Below are 22,428 nucleotides of genomic sequence, written 5' to 3'. Positions count from 1 at the left end.
ATCCCTTCACTGTTATAATGTTTTGAATTCTTCAAGGGATATAGCTAATGGTAGTACCATTGCAACAGCAAGTACTTGAATGTCAGCCCTGTGAACAATCAAAACCTTTGCCCCTCTGTCAGCATTCCATTCAAAGATGATGTCTTTCAACTCAGTAAATAATGCTTGCTGACTTACTCCACTCTTGTGCTTCTCAGTATTTCTTTCCATTTGTGGACTGACATTATTATACACTGAGTGCCATTTTTACACCATTTAGAGATCCAATCCCCCCCAAGAGTGCTGTAATTCTTTCTGAAGGAGTCTTCCATATTCCCTTCTTGTAGTACTCAGTGGAAAACCTCTTTCATTCTGCATTCATCTTGGGTGGGACTCAAATATTCCCTTTAAATCTATTACAAAATCATGAATGAACTAAGAATTAAAAGCAGTGAAGAATGATGCATCACACAAAAGAGGGAGTAAATTGTAGACACAAAATTCAGAAAATGTTTCTTTATTTCACAAAAGTGCATTAAGTTTGTTACAATACACAATATATTGAATTATGCCAGTTCATTTTCAAATGTGTACGTATATTAACATCTACACTCTGACTGGCTAACTTAAAAATAAGTCACTAATCTGGCTGATGATCTTACCTCGGACTTACTATTGGGATACGACTTATATTACACAAATCCAAGGGGCAGGAAATACTAGGACTTACTATCTGATTAGGTCTTATTTTTGAGGAAACACGATATCATAAGAAATGATTCGTAACAGTTAATACCGGTTGTATTCATCCATTTTTAATCGGCTCACTGTTGTATGTCCAAAGTCTGCTAGAATTCTTGCAGCCACAAGCACATATGAACATTTCACAGCACATTTCTTGAAACTGTCATATGAAAATCCAACCTTTGCATCTGCTTTCGAAATGCTAGAAATCATATCGCAAACACTTAAACTATTATAGAGTTAAATATTGCTCAAACTGCAAAAATTTGCATTTCTCTAGGCGGAAACAGTTTGATAAGCGTAGATATATATGGTTGTAATGAAAGTTTTCCACGGCGGGGGGATATGAGAGCAGTATCTTTAGTGTGGGTAGTAATCACCATCCAAATCTATGATTTTCTGCCAATGTTTCTGTAGTTAATCAAAATCGTAACAACAACCTTGTATTTAGCGTAAGTATATCGAAATATACTTACGGTAAATACAAGGTTGTTTTTACCAGCACCAGCAAGATATTTCAACATACTTATGCTAAATACAAGGTTGTTTTTATGATTTTGATTGTCACATTAGCGTGTTTCTCTTCTAGTCTAGTTTCTGTAGTTGTTCAAAACCTTCGGCCCAGAAACTTGCTGGGTGCGAGTCCAAAAACAGACCAACTTCATTTTGGATGTCCTGTGCAGAATGGAAGATAGCACCAGCAAGATGTAGCTGCAGGCATGAAAAAAGGTAGAAGTCTGAAGGAGCAGTGCCGGAGCTATATGGTGGGTGCGGCAAAAGATCCTATTTGAGTCCATACAGAGTCCAGCTGGCCAATGCAGACACACGTGGTCTTGCATTATCTTGATGGAACATTACCATTTTGCTGTGGAACCCAGTTCGACATTTTTTCTTAATAGCAACTTCAACACCGACTAGCATCTCGCTGTACACCTTACTGTCAAGGGTTTTACCTCTTTCTTAGATACTCTTTGTGAATAATACCATGGTAATCCAACCAGATACAAAGTTTGAATAACAAAGCAGGATATTTTTTATAGTCAAACCGTGCTTTGCGACGCTGCTCATGGGCTCACTGAGCACAGAACAACTCCATTTTTGACCTGTGTTGAAGTAAATCCCCTTTTCATCACAAGTAATGATCCAGTCCCAAATTTTGTCCTTGCCTCAATATTCAACCCGTTTCGTTCAGGCCCAAACATGCCTGCCCTTATTTGCTTGAGTCAGATCATACAGGACCCAGCAGCTGAACTTGTATGTCAAGTTTAACGTCTAATTCCTTAGCAAGATCTTGAGGGGTTGCATACTGATCTTCTTTCACAAGTTATTGCAGGTGGGCCTCGTCAACATCAGTAGGCCAGGCAGAGCCCTCTGCTTCTTGAATGTCACACTCCTTGTTTTTGAACTTTTGGTACCAAGCCTTCACAGTGTCATGTGATACAAAATAGTACCTAAAGCTGTACACATAATTTGGTGACATTCTGTAGCTGACTTTTGGAGCAGAACTGGAAGTATATGATCGTTCTAATTTGGTAGTGTGATAGTTCTATTTGAAACAACTTGTATTTAATGATAACAAGCCAACACAAACTGTTTGGGCAGACGATATTTGCGATGGTGGGAAACTTTCGTTAAAACACACTGTCTAATGATGTAATATTACGATACCTATAAAATTAAATACCATTAAAATAATATAATGAAATTACATAAAAAAAAAGACATAGTGGGACATTTTTTTCATTTTATGTTACCTCTGTCATTTTTTAAATGTTTTACCTTTCATTTCAGCTAGTTTTAAATACCTCGATTTTAAAATTGAAATAAAATAACAATTCTTATAAAACATTTTCCAAATTACCTCTTCACATTTTTGTTCAAATTTTCATTTTTTACAATAAGTGATTTTCTTCTAATTGTTTAAACCATTCAGTTTTCTTCGTAAAATTAACTTTTATTTGTAAAATTAATTTTATGGCAAATGATATTTGCGATGGCGGGAAACTTTTATTAAAACCCTACATTTATTTCACTTTACATACATACTAGCAGATGCAACTACTGAAATGCTTAAGCAGTATTAATGCTTTTTTTCATCGGCTCATCTGTATCCATTTCTTTTGGCACTCGTATATATAATTATTTTCACAAATTAATAATTTTTTTTCCTTCATTATGTATATGCAAATCCATCTATCAATTCAACGCTATTAACATCCAATAAGAATTAAATTAACATTCAAAAATTAAAAAAATAAAAAATTATTAAAAAGATAAAATTATACAGGGTTAAAATAATATATCGACATCCATAAATTAATGAAATTCAGAAACTTATGATTAAAACATATAAAGATTTTGATTAAATGTTGGAGAGACATGCTAGATAGTCCGTTTATAATTGCATAAAAACAATTTCCATAAGAAATAAACACATATAAGTAACTTGCCCACCAGGATGCAAAGTACTTCAATATGAAGATGGTTACATCTTACAGCAGCACAGGTGTAACAATGAAGCTTCATGCTATTTTTAGTAAGTCTGTAAGAATTATGTTAATTTTATTAACAGTTCAATTTGAAGTTAAACTTTCCTATCACTTCTTAATTTCAATTTACCACTTCCGGCCAGAACATAGTTTTAGAATCATGTGTGAATACTAATGAGGAAGAGCGGTATTTAACCGCGAAGTTCTACTGTCTTAGAGAGAGAGATACCAGACATTCTGGCTGCATGCATCCACCTTTTTAAGCTACTCTCTCATAAGCTATTATTATATTCGGCCGCACATTAGGTCCTTGATAGCTTTGCAGTCAATTAGCGTTAAGGGGCCAACTCCTTTAGAATCCTGATAGCTTCGGCTATATCTCTTCAGTTAAGATTAGTTTAGTTTAACTCTTAGTCTCCTAATTTGAAGCCCGAATGTCGGCTTTATTGTACAACTCCAAGATGGAGTTCTGTTAAATCTTATTTGAATAATAAAGGGTCTTTCAACCCTTTCCAAGTTTATTCATTGTCTCACGAACTCCTTACTAGTTCTTAAGATTCTTCACTTTCAACTGTAATTTAGAATTACACAGTGGAGATTCCTACAAGTCCATCATCTGACTAGGGTACAACCATTAATGATACTTTAAAATATAGTTCCTTCAGAAAAATATTGATGATTTCCTGTGCTTTCTTTGATACTCGATTGGGCAGACAAATGTTTTCATTAATCATCTTGCATGTGTTAGTGAATTTACAAAGCAAGACCATGCTGGTTGATCAACATATGCAGCATTCTCTAAAAGGTATTGTTAATTTCACATAGACAAGCTATATTATCTCATTACATGACTATTTCTCCACCTGCACTGGAAGGAAAATTTAAAGGAACAACTACAAAAACTAACTCATATAACATAAATGTTTTTGCAAACACAGAACTTGCACAAAATCTTTATTTTATCATGCCTAACATGTTCTGAAACTGCAGAATTGCCTATTTTGGGAAGTTAAATAAGAACATAAAAATGCGATATCAAATGAGGGATGGAAAAGTCAGCATAAGAACTTTGCAGAGATACCTATAAAAAACTAATAAAGTCACTTCCGACTGATATGTACCTTTTATAGCAATTTTCCATCTTATGCGTAAGTTTATTTAGAAGTTCCTACAGTAAAAAACTACAGTCATGATGAGTGAAATCTTGGAAATTTTGAAGTGTGTTAGAATTTTTATTCCTATTTAGAATATGAAATAGTGACTTCTCCAATACAACTTGTTTTCATAATAGCCTTGGATTATATTAATTGACATAATCCACGTTTATTTTTATGAAATATATTGACTGACTCAACATTACTTTATTTAGCTAGTTGCATGACCTTGTCTGATAGAAATCGTACTAATTTCAGGCAAAACAATACAATTTTTCTGATTTGTCCTTATTTTATCACAGCTTATACTTAGCTTTCTTTTCTCACCAATACTGATGTGGAAAAATATACTGCAATAACTAAGAAAAACATCAACACAATAACAACATTCAAATAATAAAAAAGTCCATCTGGCAAAAATGATCTCACCTTTACTAAAAACTCAAACAAATAATGCAGAACTTCATAATTATCTTCTGGAAGTCTGTGCAATATGAGTGATTTGGCAACAGGTAACTTCTCGATTGACGTCAACTCTGAAAAAGATTAATGCATTTTAATATCATTTCCACAAAATAGGTGGAATGCCACTAATGCTCACCTAACACAACTTGAAAACAATTATGGCTGGATTAACTACATATCAAAAAGCCAATATATAACAATATATAACAATAATATAATAAGAGATTTATGCATAATTCAGATAAATGGTTTGTCTTTTCCTTGCAGCCAAATAAATATTAACAAATAAGTATTAACTGCAGGAAATTTTGTTTTGTTTATAATACTTTAAGAGAGAAATATACATATAATATATATATATATATATATATATATAAAGAGTCTTATTTTTATAAAACAGAGTACAAAATGCTCTTTTTGATAAAATTAAAGAATGAAATTTGCAAATGATTTACCATTTCATTCTTCCTTCTTATTATTATTTCATTTTTGCCTAAATACTCAAGCTATTTCTATTTCAACTAAATATATATATATATATATATATAAAACTAAAATAAAAATCATTTTAATAATACAACACAATTTTATTTTTGTAAACCTAAAATTAAATATATAATTCCATTTTTATTTTTGCCATACTACAACTAAGTAAATTATTTTTTACTTGTTCAAAACAAAATGTTTAACTTATTCCTAATAAACTAACACTAGCGTATGCTTTTGGCATGCAATAAAAAAGTAATACATCTTACTTTAGTTTTGCTCTTATGGTTTGCAATAAATTTGTGACTTCGATGAAAAAACTAAAGAAATGCTATTTCTTGATGCAGAGAATTTTAGCATACAGACTTTTAAATTATGTTTCTATTATTGGGTTGATGCCTTTGAAACGGCTGACTGGTGACCAACTTCTTCAAAAGCACAACTTTCAGTCTTTATGTTGCACCATGAATTTCAGACCTAAAGCACTCTCATGGGGGTGACCTCAAGGATTACTTGTCTACCCGACAGACATAGCAGAGATTTTTAAATCTTGACCAGAAAAAAAGTTGCCCAGGCAATGAAAAATGTGATAATCTGCATCCATCATATTCACCAGACAAGTTAATTTATCTGGTATATTGGTGAGCGAGAAGAGTTTTGTAACCTAACTGAAATAATGACAGTTTTTTTAGGAGGAAGCATGACACCATGCCTATTAACACTTTACCGACCGGTAGCGGTTCGAACATAGTATGCCCTTTCACCGCCCGCTCAGCCGCAGATCGTCCGAGACACCAGCTCGGTTTCGGCCTAGACTGACACACGGGAATATATGCGCTTTTCTTAAACTCTAATAAAATTGTACGCTTTGTGTTATTGTAGGGTAACGAAATTTAATAAAATCTTTTATTTTAATCATATTAGTGTTAAACAATATTTATTTTATCTATTACAATCGTTTTCATTTTATTATTTACATAAAATATACCATAATCCATATAACAATATTTGTCGAAAAAAGAAGTTGTTTAATATTTTTTAAAACTATGATAGCGCTCTAAACAGTCAACTTTGTGTAGTGGGACGTTGCAGTATTTACAAGCGAAACCTGTTCTGCTTAGTTTTTTTTTTACTTGCACAAACTCTGCATTGTCGTAGGGGTTTTTTACATTGAGAGCTGGTCACTATATTTACTAGTTTATGCTTTCCGAAATTTGCCAGTCTTCCGGGATGATCAAATCAGGATGTGGTTCTTGTGGGTTCGGAATTAGGTAGATCCTTACCTTGTTCTTCAGTTTCGCAGTCTTCTATCAATGAAAGTGCCGCTTTGTGCAGAAAATTTTTATATGTAATCATCTGTCCGTTCAGAGTTGTATATACTTTAAAGGAGTTAAAATGTGCAGAATTGATGAAGAACATTACGACACGTTTCGTCCATTTTTTTGTTTTCGTAAAAACGGAGTAATAGGACAGATATTGATCTGCGCTATCTACGCCTTTCATATATTTATTATAATCTATTATTGAAATAGGCTTCTGTATGGGGCAATCTGATGTCCTGCTTCTGTTTCTAGATTCTGCCATTTGTGCAGAATGTATTGTCGATATCATGTTTACATTCCTTTTGCCCTTATTCCATACTTGTAATAAAATATGGCCATTTCTAAGAAATTGATGTTGGCCTCTTGAATGCTTGACCGTTTGAAGTATTTGAGGAAGACTTCTGTTCTTTCGAATCGTCCCGCACACTCGCAATTTATTTTTAAAAAATATTTTAGCTATGTTGACACTATTATAATTATCTTGATATATATGGTGCCATATGTTCTTAAACGGTCCAATGACCGATAATACTGTCTCTTCTAATTTTTTTTTCCATCAGTGGCATACACATAAAAGTTGGATACGTATCCTGTACGAGCTTCAGACAGCAATCTAACCAGCATTCCATATTTTGTAATTTTTGCCGGATTATATGTTTTGATTGACAGTCTACCTCTTCACGGAATTAAACATTCATCTAGAGACAACTGTTGATCTGGTTTATATACGTTGTTAAATTTTTCCTTGAAATAATCAATGACAGGCTGGACCTTCACCAGCCTATGCAAATTGGGAGAAATATCGTTATTATTACAAAAATGCCAGCTTTGCATTATTTGTAAAAATCTGTTCCTGCTCATAACCTTCGAGAAGAAAGGCGTTTCTATAGATGGGTCTGTAGACCAATAATCGTAGAGAATGTCCTTCTTTACTTGTCCCATGAAAATGATCAGGCCCCAAAATTTCTTCATTTCAGTCACTGTGACGTCTTTCCATTTTTTCGTTTTTGATGTAATTCTATATTTTTCCACAATTTGATAATGATACCTATTAGACTCCCTCAATGTGTTCAATCTGGTCACTTCCAATGAATAAATTAACAATATCCATTATGCTTTTGGAGGAACTTGGCATAATTTTTACGCCAGAGCTGCCTTCGAAAGGTTCCAAAATTATACTCTTGTCGTTCGTTGACCATGTATCATTGTTGTCTTCAACATTATTATTCATGTCCTTGTCTTCTGAATCACTGTATATTAGCGGTACAGGACGTCACTTTCGAATGGCTATACTACTGCTATCACTTTCGTCATTCGTACTACTTGCTGAACGGCAGTCAAGACAATCTGACAGGTCGTCGATAAAACTCGCCGAGACTATCCTTTTCATTCATTTCTAATGGCTAAAGCTTAGAAAAAAGCAACGATTATCTGAATAAAGAATGCAAAATGCTTGCTGCTTGCTACTTGTCAATCTAACCTAACCAAATCTAACAGAAAGATCAAAAGTCGATTAATCGACGACCAGTCGGTAAGCGATGGGTATCAAAAGTCGATTAATCGACGACCAGTCGGTAAGCGATGGGTATCAAAAGTCGATTAATCGACGACCGGTCGGTATGCGCTGAGAACTAAACGTCGATTAATCGACGGCCAGTCGGTATGCGCTGAGAACTAAACGTCGATTAATCGACGGCCAGTCGGTAAAGTGTTAACAAAAACTATATGCTTCAGGTGAAGATACTGGCTCTCATTTAACATAATTCTTTCAAATAATAAGTCCAGACTGATACAGTTTCATACCACTACAAAAGCAACACTATCTTTTGAGGATGAAAAGTTGGCTTTGGACAGTGCCTTAGATTGTTATCTGCATCCAACTACAGAGCAGATATGAAACAACAATTGCCATACTAGTTATAGATCCACTTTTTATCATTCGTGGCAATTAAATACAAAATCCTCTGTAACACACCTTGTTTGTGGGACTGAAATTACACGAGGCACTCGCATACCTAACTTTTATTACTCGCAGCTATATATAGAAACACAGTGAAACAGGCAACAAACAAATATTTCAGTTATTATATGGACACTTTTCAGGGAATCAGCTTCCACAGCATGCCTGAGACGATTACCTGAAAAGGCCCAATTTAAACTATTTAAATAATAATAGTAACCTTTCAGTTGTACTCAATCAATGAATCCCTTGATGACTTGTAGCACAACACTGATACTAATAGCCAAGTAAATAACTCATCACAAAATATCTATCTATCAAGTACATGATGTCACCCATGTGATGCCAGCAGTTACTTCTTAAATGATTTCACTGGTCTTTTTCAATATTACTTAAAGTTAGCCATTTGAAATGTATCCACTTAATATTTAAATCTTCTAAAAACAGAAATATCAGATAACAATACACAAAAAGTTTAATTTTGCTTAATTACCCCCTCCCCAAGGTAACTGGAACTGGTATGAGTGCAGGCACACACACACACACACATGCATACGCGCACGCACACACACACACACACACACAAAAGGGGGGGGGTTCTTAAATGGAACTGCACAAAATAAAGATACCACTTAATTTTATTTTAATTTCACATGCTAAACTGGAGGCTGATGAAAAAAACTGAAATTTTTTTATCATAAAATATTAAGCTCTATGATTTTTGACACATATTTTAATGCAACAGACTAAGAACTATTTCTCCCCTTTCAAGAATTGTGCAAAAAATCTGTAACCTGGGAAAATCTAATAAATAGGATAAAGTTCAAATTATATGAATTTCACATGTGATGTGATATTATGTGATAATTTATTCAAGTAAGATTGGGACAATGAAAATTTTCAACTTTCATACTAAATGCATTGCCATATTCATAACTTTTTCATGTAAATATTAAACATGGATACAATTCAATATATGTTTTATATACAAATCATACTCTAACTTAAAATATTTATTGAATTTTACTTTTAAATTTAAAAAAATTTAAATTCTAAACAAATATGTATAAAAGTAAAAAAGTAGAAAAGCAAATTTAAATTCTAAAAAAAGGAAAAAAGCCAAAATAATTTAAAATAATTTAAAAATATGCAAACATGTAAAAGATTTAATTCTCGAACTAATCTACAATATCATTTAAATTCAGAAGCATAAGCAAATCAAGTGTAAAATCTATCCATGAAAATAAATCTACTAATTTAATAAATTAAAATTAAATTAAACAAAAAAATTCGAAGAATTGAATTTAATAGCCATTTACAGTGGAATATTCTCTTACCTCTTTTACAGGATTTAAAACAAAAGTTCATAATTACCAAAATTGACAAAGCCAATAATAACTTTAGCATAATATGAAAATTTTTTTATGTCTCATTAATTAATACTGAACTCAATAATGCCATTACTTACAAACTCACCATCTACAAGAAAATGTTATTGAAAAATAGCTAAAAGCATTTCATAAGAAACTGCAAATTTCACAACCATCTAACTACAATAGATTTGCAAATCTATATGCTCTCCCAAAATTTCATAAATCACCACTCAAATTTAGATTTATTGCTAATGGTACAAATAATTATAAAAAGAATATAGATTACATATTTGCAATTATACTTAAAAAATCTGTAATTTAATCCAAAATCTCATTAACAAACAACACAATTTTAGTTGGATTATTTATAATAATGCTCCAGCTCTCAGCAGTTTTAAAAGTTTAACAATCAAGAACACTAACTGCTATGACTTTGAAAACCTTTATACTTCTCTACCATTAGAAGAAATTTTTACTAGTTTAATGCAACTCCCACAACTTTTTCCTGACATACTTGACATCCTTTGTATTGAAAGATGGAATACTTATCTGAATTGTGCATTATTTAATAACTACATTAAATACAATAATAAGATCTTTCAGCAAGTTAGAGGAATTCCTATGGGAGCAAACAGTTCTACACAAATTTGTAACCTATTTCTTTTTACATTTGAATATAAATTCCAACTCAGTTTAAATAAAAATGAATTAAAGCTATTTGCTCATACTTTTAGGTACATAGATGATATTATAACTTTCAATAATAATTCTACTTTTGAGAAATTCAAAATTTACCCAAATAGTTTAACACTTAATAAAACGAATACGAATCAAGATACTATTGAATTCCTAGACATGCAAATTATTAAACACAACAAAATTAAATTATTTGATAAAAGAAGGAATTTCCATTTTCCTACTATTAAACTAATTAATTGGAACTCTAATATCTCTAGAAAAGTAATAGAAAACACATTTCATAGCCAAATTATCAGAATAAAAAATATATGTACTGAAAATGACGATTTAAAGGATGAAATCATAAAACTAATTAATGTACAAGTTGATAACCAAGTACCACCAAAATTTATTAATTTATATATTAAAAAGGCAGGCCTTAACTTTACTTTATAATATTTTGGCTGTTTTGGATATGATAACATTACCTTAAACCTTAACTGGAGGGTAATGAAGGATATAAAAGAGTAGAGAAATTATTGTAAATTTTTATTGTAAATATTTTGTAAATATGTATATTTAATCAATACTGGATTCTTTCCTTTTACTAATAAAGGGCCAACTCTTTTCAAAAGTCTCAATTATAGCCTGAATTGAGTGAAGATGTTAATCTTCTTCTTCTAATTTTCCATACTTTAGCCAGTATTTAGTTAAGTTTTGATATACCAATTAAATCAAGTTCATTAAACTTTTAATATTTTCTTTCATCAAATTTAAGTTTTATTTAACTTCCTAAAGGAATTTTTAGAGGTTTTTTAAGGACTTCATTTCCAAAAAATTTTGGGAAATTTTACTTTAAAACTTTAATATTAAAACATTTCAGTTTTTCTTAATTACTTTAATTTTTTGCAATTTTCACACAAAATATCTTTCACTTAATTTTTTTAACAATTTTTCAACAGAACACACATTTCAAATTACATACAGTTTACTTTTTTTTTCACATACCACTTCACTTTAATTTTTTTCATGTACCACATCACTTTAATTTCCTTCAAGCAAACATACATCTCTTGATTGGCTCAGTTACTTAACTCCCTAAATAATTAATATTACTACCTTTAGGATTTTTAATTTAATTTAATTTAATTAATATTAATATTTACAAAAAATTTTTACTATAACAAAGATAACAACTTGACACTCAACTTTACCTACATAAGCGCCATCTGTATAATTTGAAGAACACACTTACTTCTCTTTCACAACACTTTTGCAGACCCCCAACACTCATAAAGTAGGTAAGTTAGAATTAAAACTTACTATTTACTTGCTTTAAATATTTTTTTTTTTTAATTTTATGTAGTATCTAAGTATTTTCTAAATATGAAATTATATTTTTAAATATATATTTATTTTAAAAATTGTGAATTAGTTCTTTTTGTTACTTTTTGTTTCTTATTGGTTTATATGGATTATGTATAGTTCTTTTATAGCTTCTTTTTATTGATATGCATATTTGTGTAGGGAAAGTTTCTGTAGACAAGGATTTCTAAAATAAATTGGTTTCTAAATTTTTTTATTATTTTATAAAAAATTAATTTTTAAAAAATTTAATTTTTTAAGAAAAAGTTTAATTCTTGACTTTACTTGCTTGTTTCTCAAGAGACTTAATTAGTATTTTCCTTTTTGAACTTTAATTCTTAAATGTTAATACTTAAATGTTAATTTCTAAGGGTACCACTTTATTGGAATTACTTTTGGTTTTGACTTTTACCCTTGCCTGCATGAATGACGAAACACGAATTGAATGATTGGAGAGTTAGGTTTGGAGGCAACTTCCTCTTGATAAGTCTGTCTCCTGCCTACTCTACGATCATTCACATATGCATTTTTTAAAAAAAATTGTTTAATTTAATTTTAATTTATTAAATTAGTAGATTTATTTTCATGGATAGATTTTACACTTGATTTGCTTATGCTTCTGAATTTAAATGATATTGTAGATTAGTTCGAGAATTAAATCTTTTACATGTTTGCATATTTTAAAATTATTTTAAATTATTTTGGCTTTTTTCCTTTTTTTAGAATTTAAATTTGCTTTTCTACTTTTTTACTTTTATACGTATTTGTTTAGAATTTAAATTTGGGTTTTCATCCGCAGAGAACCCGTTGGCGCTTCGGGAGTGAACCCGTTGGCGCCGTTCCATTTTTACTCGCCAAGCTCGCGTTTCATCGACGCTATGGCGAGCCGTAAACGTGATTTTTAGTGCATGTAAATTCTAGTTAGCAGCCTAAACAATATATTAAGCATATGGTAGTAAAAATTCACAGATAATAAGCATGTAGATGTAAAACTAACAGGTTAAACGTGATATACGGAAATAAATTGGTATTAAATTTAAACAGAAATTAATTATTAAATTATTAACTTTTGTTATGAATTATGCTGATTATGATACTTCTCATTTTAACCTATGCCATTTGACATAAAATCAACCTGCTACTTACTAAACCGCTAGCCTGACCAAGTATGTGACATTATGAGACATAAAAAAAAAGTTACATAAAGTTAGTAAAATGTAAATGTCACTTCTTTCAAATATGCCCAACTATTATAAGTGTAAAATATTTAATGCTACTAGATCAATTACTTTTCAATTACTTTTACTTTTAATAAGTTTATTTCATTTTCAAACTTATTAATAATTATGTTAATTCATGTTTAGTAATAATACATACTACTTATGGATCTATTTTATTTTTAGGATGGTATTGCAAATGTGAAATGCAGGCATCGCTAATATTTTAAATTGAATTTATTCAGTTCGCGTTTACTCATAGGTCCTGAATTTTTTTTCATTAATGGTCCTTAATTTCTGTGTGCAGAAATGTGTATGAACTCTGATTAACAGTTTTCAGTATTATTATTATTATTTAAGTTACTTGCATGCAGGTTAAAGCAATTTACATTGAAACAAATACCCATCCTTTTCATAATTTATTTCACAATACTAATAACCTTCAACAGTAATCAAATTTTCTTCAGTAGCATTGTTAATAAAACTTGAACATTACACATTTCATTACTTTTCAAGAGTCATTTGAACTATATTCCTTACACCAGCAGTGGTTTGCTAATTTTGATGACCATGGGAATACATCAAACTATTCTGTCACAGATAATCAGTAATAAATAGTATTTATTATTAAAATTTAATAATCTATTTATGTCACACCTGCCATCCTCTGAAAGGTTATTGTAAGAAAAGCATTAACAATATATTGTTACAATAAAAATAAAAGCATTACTTAATTATTTAAAATGCACATTTTTGCGGAGTATGAAAATGAATTATTTGAGCGTTTCGAACCTCATGGTTCTGCGTGCGTACAGCTGTTAATAATTAAGAACACAACGTGAGCAGCCGTGTTAAAAATTAGCATTCACCCCTCCCGCTTTATTTTCTTCCTTTCATCCCGAACCGAGAACCGGGATCTACGAAAATATTTCTATCTATTCGTTGTTAAAAAATTAAGAAAAAAAAGTAATAAGTAAAAGAAGAATAATAGAAATCTGCAAAATCGAAGAACCACAGTGATAACGAAACAAAATGGACGCAAGATGAATGGTTGCAACAAGCGAATAGGTTGAATTCGCTGGGTTACCAGATTTTAACTATTATCGCCAAATTTGGCAATGTTTACATTCACCGGGTTCTCTCCGGAAGTGCTTCCTTAAATTTGTTTAAATTTAAATTTCATTCCTTGCAGCAATGGCGCAAAGAATATTTAATTGAATATGTATTTAAATTTAATTTTTTTAATTAAACTCAATTTATTCTTTTGAAACAATATTGAATTTTACTGTTGCACTGATTAAAAAAAAATACTGAGCAGTTCCTCCTAGCAAATATTAAATTGCACGAATATGTGACAAGTTCAGATCAATGGGTTTTTCAGCTATTCCTTTGAATCTGGCCACTTCTCTACTATTATAAATCTTCATTTCAAATTACTGACATCTAAACAATATTAATAAAATTGGTAATAAATAATAATAAGTTATAAATTTTAATATGCTACTTAATAAAGTATTATTATCCTCATATTTTATACTTATTATTTTTCAATTACAATGCATTCAAATCAAAATTAATTTCAGTATTTGAAGAATAGGATAAAAAATGGCCCATTGTCTTCATGCATATTACACAATAAAATTAGGGAAATTGCCTGACAATCCAATTTTATTATCACATCACTTAAAAAATATATTAGTTTTTATTTGAAAAATTGCAGTTTAGGAGTTAGGGTTTTCAACTTGAGATCTGTAAAGATTAATTCAGAAGTCAAACAACAAAAATCAGCGTTAATTTACAAAATTTTCACAGGACTAGTTTCGATGGTTTTACCGAACCATCATCTTCAGCTGCAAAACCGCAAATGAACAAGATAGGAAATAATGTTTAGATAAGATAAGAAAGCCTGGACAAGAATAAGCAAGTGGCGCCATCTGTTGGCGAAACCAGAACTAAAACATAATTTCTCTAAAAGCCGAAGGCAAATTTGGATTGGAATTAGGATCGTTAACTAGAACAGAAAGATTTTTATGAATGTGAAATGCCTCTAGAAAATCCAGTTTTCCAATAGAAGATGTTTTTTGAATAATTTTGGCAGCAGAAAAATTGAAAGTGTGATTTTCGGACCAACAATGTTGAGCAACAGAAGACTTCTGTGTTTCCTTTTTTCTAACATATGCCTCATGTTCTTTGACGCGAAATTTTAAGGCTCTCTTAGTTTGGCCAATGTAAATTAAACCGCACTGGCAAGGAATCCTATAAATACCCCAGGAATCTATAAAGATCTCCGAATTATGGTCCTCTATATAAATTTGCTTGAATATTGAATCTATAACCATCTTCTATATCTTTTAAATTAATACCCAGAATAAAATATCAGAAAGTTAATAAGGTAAAAAATTCAATCATGCATTTGTTTTTATAGGAGGTAAACTTATAAATGCCTCTATAATATTACAGTGTTCAATATTAATAAATGTAAGTGACAATATTAAATTATAAACCTACAAGATAAAAAAGAAATTCTAAATTACTAAAAATACCATACTGTCATGAATTTTTTTTATAGATGTGAAAAAAGCTATATAGATTCAAGCTATAGAAAACTGGTTACTTTGGCCATGCACAAAACATTTATAACATTTGATAAAATCATGTTAAGTTTAAAAATTACCTTGGAAAGTCATGATTTCATCGTATAGCTCAAATGTAAGAATTGGCTCGTCTAATTCTCTGAGAAAAGTTTTTAATATCACAGCAGGAACATGTATATCTCCATAATCGTCAAAACAGACAGGTTTCCCTGAATTCACAGAGAGAAAGAGATGTTTAAAAAATAAAACAAGTAACTACACTTAACAGATCTATCTAAAATAAAACTAAATCTCAATCAACTAACATTCAGCCCTTTCTGACATTACAGGCTATGGATTTGGCCATTATAGATCAGTAACAGCTCAAAAAATTGTGTTTGAAAAGAAAATAACACACATTTCTGTTTGAATATGAACACTTCTATTTAAGATGTTGGCAAAAAAAAATAAAGTTGATTTTTTTATATAATTCAGTTTTGATACAGCATTACTCAAAGTCAAATTCTCACAATTTATATTTATGACGTCAATTTTTTTCACAATTTCTGAAATTGCTTCGTTACTGAAAATACACATTCTGAGCACTAAAATGATCCAAACAAACACTATACTAATATAATACAGTTTTTTTCTTACTCTAATCCACATCATTCAATAAAAATTTTCTTTTTAAATCAAAAATGCTACTTTAATCTGGTTTAAGGATGTCTAGAGGGAAAATGCATGGGAAACAATAGAAATGCCTTCTTTAGTAATCAAATTTTTTCTCAAATGGTTGGACATGTGCTTCTTAAGCATTCACAGGAAATAGCTACACCCACTGATCATTTAGACATCTCATAACCAACAGTACTTATTCCCTGTGGTGCATCACATCAGAATGATTAATACAGTACAAAGTCAGATCCGAACTCATCGGGACTTCGGCGATTCCGGATTTTTAGATCATCAGCTTAAATCTACATGCAGAAATTATAAAATTAAAAATATGAAATTGTGATTTATGAAATAATGAAGCATGTATGATCAAAAAAGTATCATAATTTACAAAAAAAAAAAAAAAAAAAAAAGCTTAATATTTATCTTTGTTTACTTTATTAAACATTTTTTTGAATGTAAATTGTTTATGTTGCTTCATTTTTTGTGTTTATACTTTCTCTTCAATTCTGCAGACAGACATAATTTCTTGTTCAGTTACAAAGTTCCACTGTTCAAGTCCTGTAGTTGCTGCGTCAAGAATTCCGACTAACTCGTCAATCGAAATTTTTTCATTTCGAATAACCTTTCATCTCTCTTCTCTATCAGTAACAGTATTTTCTGGATCTAGAACCATACTAGAGATTTCACCATCCGTTAATTGATTGATGATTGGAATATTGTCATTGCAATGAAAAACTTCTGTTATATCATCTTCACTTCTCCGCTTCTCCATACTTCTTTACAAAATCCATTAATTGGAAAAGCAGATATGCAGCTACGAAGCTAAATTACTGATCAGACAAATTTATGCTAAAATGATTGATTTTTCAATAATGAGGTATTTTATTCAGTTCCGAAGTGAAACTGAGAATCGGGATTCTTAATTTCATGTGAAGATTCAAAAGAAATCTCCACATGCTTTCTTATGGGGAAAAAATCAAATGTGCATGCAAAAAGCATTAAAAAAAATTTGTTGGTCTGGATTTTAGATCATTCCTGATATTGGATGTCTGGATCTCGGACTTTGTATTGTATTATATTTGCTAACATGGAAGAAAGCATGATACACATATAATGATGAGTTCTGAATTGGACTTTCAAGAAAAAGGAGATTAATTTTTACTTGGATAATTTTGTAAATTTTCCCTTTTGCATTTTTATTTTTTGAGTTTGTTCTACTTGAATTCTTTCTCTAAATGGATTTGTTTTGATACTGTTGTAAACCTCTTACATACAGTTGCAATATTTATATCATAGAGGAATTGTCTTGCTTTTATTCCAATTTAATAATAAATTTAGATGCTTTAAATTTATTCTACTTCAATCCTACAGCTATAGTGCAGGATAGGTTTAAATTTTTTTTTAAATTCTAACTTTTAGCCTATTTTTATACTTCTTTATAATATACATATACTTTTGGGTGAGGCCGACTGCAACCAGAAAGTGGGGTGTACAACATGTTATAGCAGTCTAATATACAAAATTTCAACATTCAGAGACTACTTGTTTTTGAGCTATGTGAGATACATACATACATATGTACGCATAGACACCACTGAAAAAATTTCTGAATCCATTTGAAATCAGTTTTATAATTCGTTTGGGAAAAAAGCATCCTTTATTTTGTTCTTATATACAAATGTCATGCAAAAACATCCTTAAATTGCATTTGATGTCAAAATAGATATTTCCATTGAAAACTGATACCCGGAAATTTTTTTTTTGTTTTTTTTTTTTGTTTACATCATTTCCTTTACTTTGTGCAAGGAAGTAACAAACCGCAAGCCCGAAAAGGTGATGAAAGGTAATTCAGTGAAACAAAATCATTCAAAAGCTATTTAGAAAATGCTGGATTAATTGTAGACAGACCAATGCACAGTTTTGGCAATTCAAATGATGGAAGCATGGCATAACCTTTTTTCCCCATATCCTCATGGAAAATGTTGACTTAAAAATGCATATAAAGTTTAGCATTTTTAAAAAGCGGTCACAAAATTAATATAAACAAATTTATAGACAGTACAACTTTGTACCACATTCTGTATCTACATTTGTAATACAACAATATTGCTCAACCAATCAACAATACAACTGATGATGAAAAGAGACAATTCTCAGTCACATCAAGTACACAAAATTCATGCTGAAAATGGATGAACTGACTGACGTTGCTGAATTGTTAATTTTAACTCCTCTCAACACTTATTTATAAAGTTATCAACAGGAATTTCTTTGCAAATTACTACCCACCAGCAAGCATATCCGGAAGTGAAATATTTAATATTTTGAATGAACTCTTTTCATCAAATGAAATATCATAGGAAACTCATGCAATGTATGCACTAATGGGTAAAGGCAATTAAGTGTGCAGTGCCGGGATGAATTAAAATACTTAAAGATAAGGAAAAGAAACACAGCCATTTTGTTTTTCATAGACATGCACTAGTCTCGAGGAAAATGTCTTCTGAGCTTATGATATTGTTGAATGACCATTAAAAATTATATAAAATTGCAACTTTTTAAAAGAACACTGTTCAAACTAGTGTGTGAAAATTGGGAAGTCATCTTGAGTCTTTCCTGCTATATGTCAAAGTAAGGAGGTTGTCTTGGCGATTTACAATTTCTTGACACCACAATTTAAAAAAACATTAGGCACACACATCTCTAAGCTCTGAAAAACTTGTTTGAGTATTATTTTCTAACAGCTTAAGGGAACTTGCTTGATGATTTTAAATGAATATTAAATGCATTCAATAGTGTTAAAAAACAAACAACCAAGTTATCCCCTTCCAAAAAAAGCCACTCAGTTTAAATTTAGGTGAATACAAGGTCTTTGACATCTCGCAGCAAACTACAAATCATCTGAGACAGAAAAATAACCATTGCTGCCTTTCACAACTACATATCTCAACGAAGTGGGATTTTTCACTTATATAGTAAATGCCAAAACAAAGTACAGAAGCTGCTTAACTTATGTTACTATTGTGTCTTAAATTTTAGTTCTAATGTTCCATAACAAATTTTAGTTCTACTTGTTCCATAGCAATGCACTCTAGTTAGTAAAATTAAATTCAAATTGTCTCCTGAAAGGAACAATAAGAATTATGAATAAGAAATAATGAACAAAGATACAATGAATAACTTGAATACAGTCAAAAGTCTTTAATCTGGACTCGTCGGGACTTCGGCGGTTCCGGATTAGCGGTTTTTCAGGATTATAGATCATCAGTTTAAATTTAGTAAGATGGCATGCAGAAATTATAAAATTAAAAATATAAAACCATAATTTATGAAATAAAGAGCAGTTATTATCTAAAGGGTTTCAAAATTTACAAAAAATAAAGCTTAATATTTATTTGTTTACTTTATTAAACATTTCTTTCAACGCGGGCATGCGTAAAGCATACATTACGCATAGTTGAAATTAGAAAATCGCAATCAGAAAACTATTTGGTGTGTATTCATGGTATTTATATTGAGGAGGAATTTGATTTAAATCATATCAAAGACGGAGTACATCGAGATGAAATACTACATTTAGTAAGGAATTATAAGCCGAATAAAATAAAAGCATCTGCCCTGAAGATAAGGATAGTGCTGACAGATCAACTTCCAGTTCATTGCATGCCGCGACGTCCCCCCACCCCCACAGAGCAGCGTGAAATTCATAAACAGATTTCGGAATGGTTAGAGTTTGCAGCAATTCCACTTTTTGTTTGATGGACATCAAAACATGCTTTCACTTTGTAAATTTTTTGGCAGCTCCAGAATCGGAAATTCTTTTTGACATAATCGAAAGCTCAAGATTACTTTTATAAAATTGCTCTAACAGTTTGCAAAAAATAATACGCCGAATCCAATTAGAAGATTAAGGAACGACGCAATCTGCAACATTAACTAAAATACATAATTAGATAATTTTAGTTTAGCTTATACCGTCCGTTATACATTAAACGCACACGCATAAACGTATTATGCGCATGCGTAAGCACATATGCGCATGTGCAGAAAGTTTGTAGCTTTCAGGTCCGGATTATATAGATCATTTCGGATTATGGACGTCCGGATTAAAGACTTTTGACTGTATAATGAATAAATTGTGTTTATTCTATGGATCTTTTTTGCTCTCACCAGTAATCTGTTGTCACAAATAACTAATGTAATAATAATAACTAATAATAAAATTAATTTAATTTACTGAATAACTAATGTAATTTACAGAACTCTGAAATAACTTTTCATATAGCAAAATTATGATTAAATCACGGTTATTGGTTGGTAGTTAAGTATAAACCAAGATATTAATATAAATTTAAAAATTTTTCAAATAATGTCTTTCCATGGATATTGTGCTGTCGCTCATGTATACCTTTTCTCTCTGTTCCCTTTTCTTTCCCTCTAACACTACATCTACACACGATTAACTTGCAAGACATAGAGTAGGTCTACAAGGTTCTTCCATAGAAACTGATTTCTAAATAGGGCTCCGTATGTAAAAAAGTTTGGAAATCGCTGCTTTAAGTTATTTTATTTTCGTAAATAATGCAGTAATTCTTGGTTTGCAAGAACTGCAGTTAAGGGGCAATTTACTTAGTTTTTGGGCCAAAATGTAGTTTATATATTTATATGCTTGTTTTAGTTACATTATAATTGGAACTGTAATATTTTATTATTTAACAGATAATTGTATTTATTAGCCTTGATATTAGAATGGCAACACCATATTTGTATCGTGTAACCATTGCTGAGCAATGTCAGAAATGTTTAAAATTGTTATTGCAAAAGTTTTTACCAGTTAGTAGATGACTGAAAATTCATCAAGAAAGAAATAATAAGAGTAAGTGTGATGCTGTAAAGGATAAATTGTATTTTAAATTATCTATCTCCGTGAACTGAGAATAAAATTTATGTTTTACGAAGAAGCTCGTTTGTTATTTTGTTAAATACTGCAAAAAGTGTTACAGTCTTATAAAATTGGAGGTTCCACCGAGATCCTGGAAATTAGGAGTGCATTTATCAATTTTGATGGTGCTTGTCTCCTAATCCCAGAAGGTTGCAGAAATTCTGAGAACAAGTTTGCAAGTACCAATTGCCGAGTTTGTTTATTTCAAGGAGGAACGGATGTCAGAAGTTTAAAGCCAGTTTTTGCAGCGGATCATTCTAAGGTCTGTGTTTCTATAACTTGCATCCGAGCAAAGAATTGTCAGGATAGGATATTGCTGATCTCCGAAGATAAGATTAACTTTTGGTTTTAAGAAAAAAGTGTTTATTGAGTTTTAGTATTTCATTTCAGAATTATATTTAAATATTGTAAGTTTTTGTTTAAAATTTCTGATACTAAAAATATTAAATGTAAATTATAATTGATATTTTTGGTAAAGAAGTATTTAAAAATTATTATTTAGGCTTTATTAATATTTGTATTGAATTTTTATGTTGATAATTGATACGTGTAAGCCATTCCAACATTTATACATATATAAAAAAAAAAAAAAAAAAAAAAAAGAACTGCTAACTATGTTTTTGAATTTGTGCCAAGCAGGCACATGGAAAATATATGGTAATGTCAAACTGACTTAGTGTGATTTTACTGTACTGCCAAACTGGCAAAAGTCTTTTCTTGGTTCTCGCCATCCAGGCGTATGGTAGATAGTAATGTCATTCTGACGTATTACAGCTAAATTATATTGCCAAACTGGCAAAAAGTGTTTTTGTTATTGCCAACCAGGCATGGAGATAGATAGCATAACTGTCAAACTGAAGTGGGTAAAATTCCATTGTATTGCCTAACTGGAAAAAGTGTTTATATAGTTATCACCAACGACTGAGGCTTGTGAATAGTGAGTTAAAACGTCAATCCGGTGTAGTATTATTTTATTTTGTGCCAAACTGGTAAAGTTGTT

At 30.7% G+C, this 22,428-nt stretch overlaps 1 protein-coding gene across 1 annotated transcript in view; it reads right to left on the bottom strand.

Moving 5' to 3' along the window:
* RhoGAP68F (Rho GTPase activating protein at 68F) overlaps nucleotides 1-22,428 on the bottom strand; it is a 102,470-nt gene that overhangs the window by 18,915 nt on the left and 61,127 nt on the right. The window contains exons 12-13 of the mRNA XM_085824109.1: nucleotides 15,907-16,035; nucleotides 4,796-4,902 (exon numbers count right to left, since the gene is read on the bottom strand). Coding sequence (XP_085680235.1) covers nucleotides 4,796-4,902; nucleotides 15,907-16,035 — 236 coding nt within the window. The remainder of the gene's footprint in view (nucleotides 1-4,795; nucleotides 4,903-15,906; nucleotides 16,036-22,428) is intronic.

Source organism: Stegodyphus dumicola, chromosome 1 (assembly GCF_044657685.1).
Source record: "Stegodyphus dumicola isolate Sdum_Otavi_A_Nest chromosome 1, ASM4465768v1".
Classification (NCBI taxonomy): domain Eukaryota; kingdom Metazoa; phylum Arthropoda; class Arachnida; order Araneae; family Eresidae; genus Stegodyphus; species Stegodyphus dumicola.
This window is presented reverse-complemented; position numbering and strand designations above follow the sequence as displayed.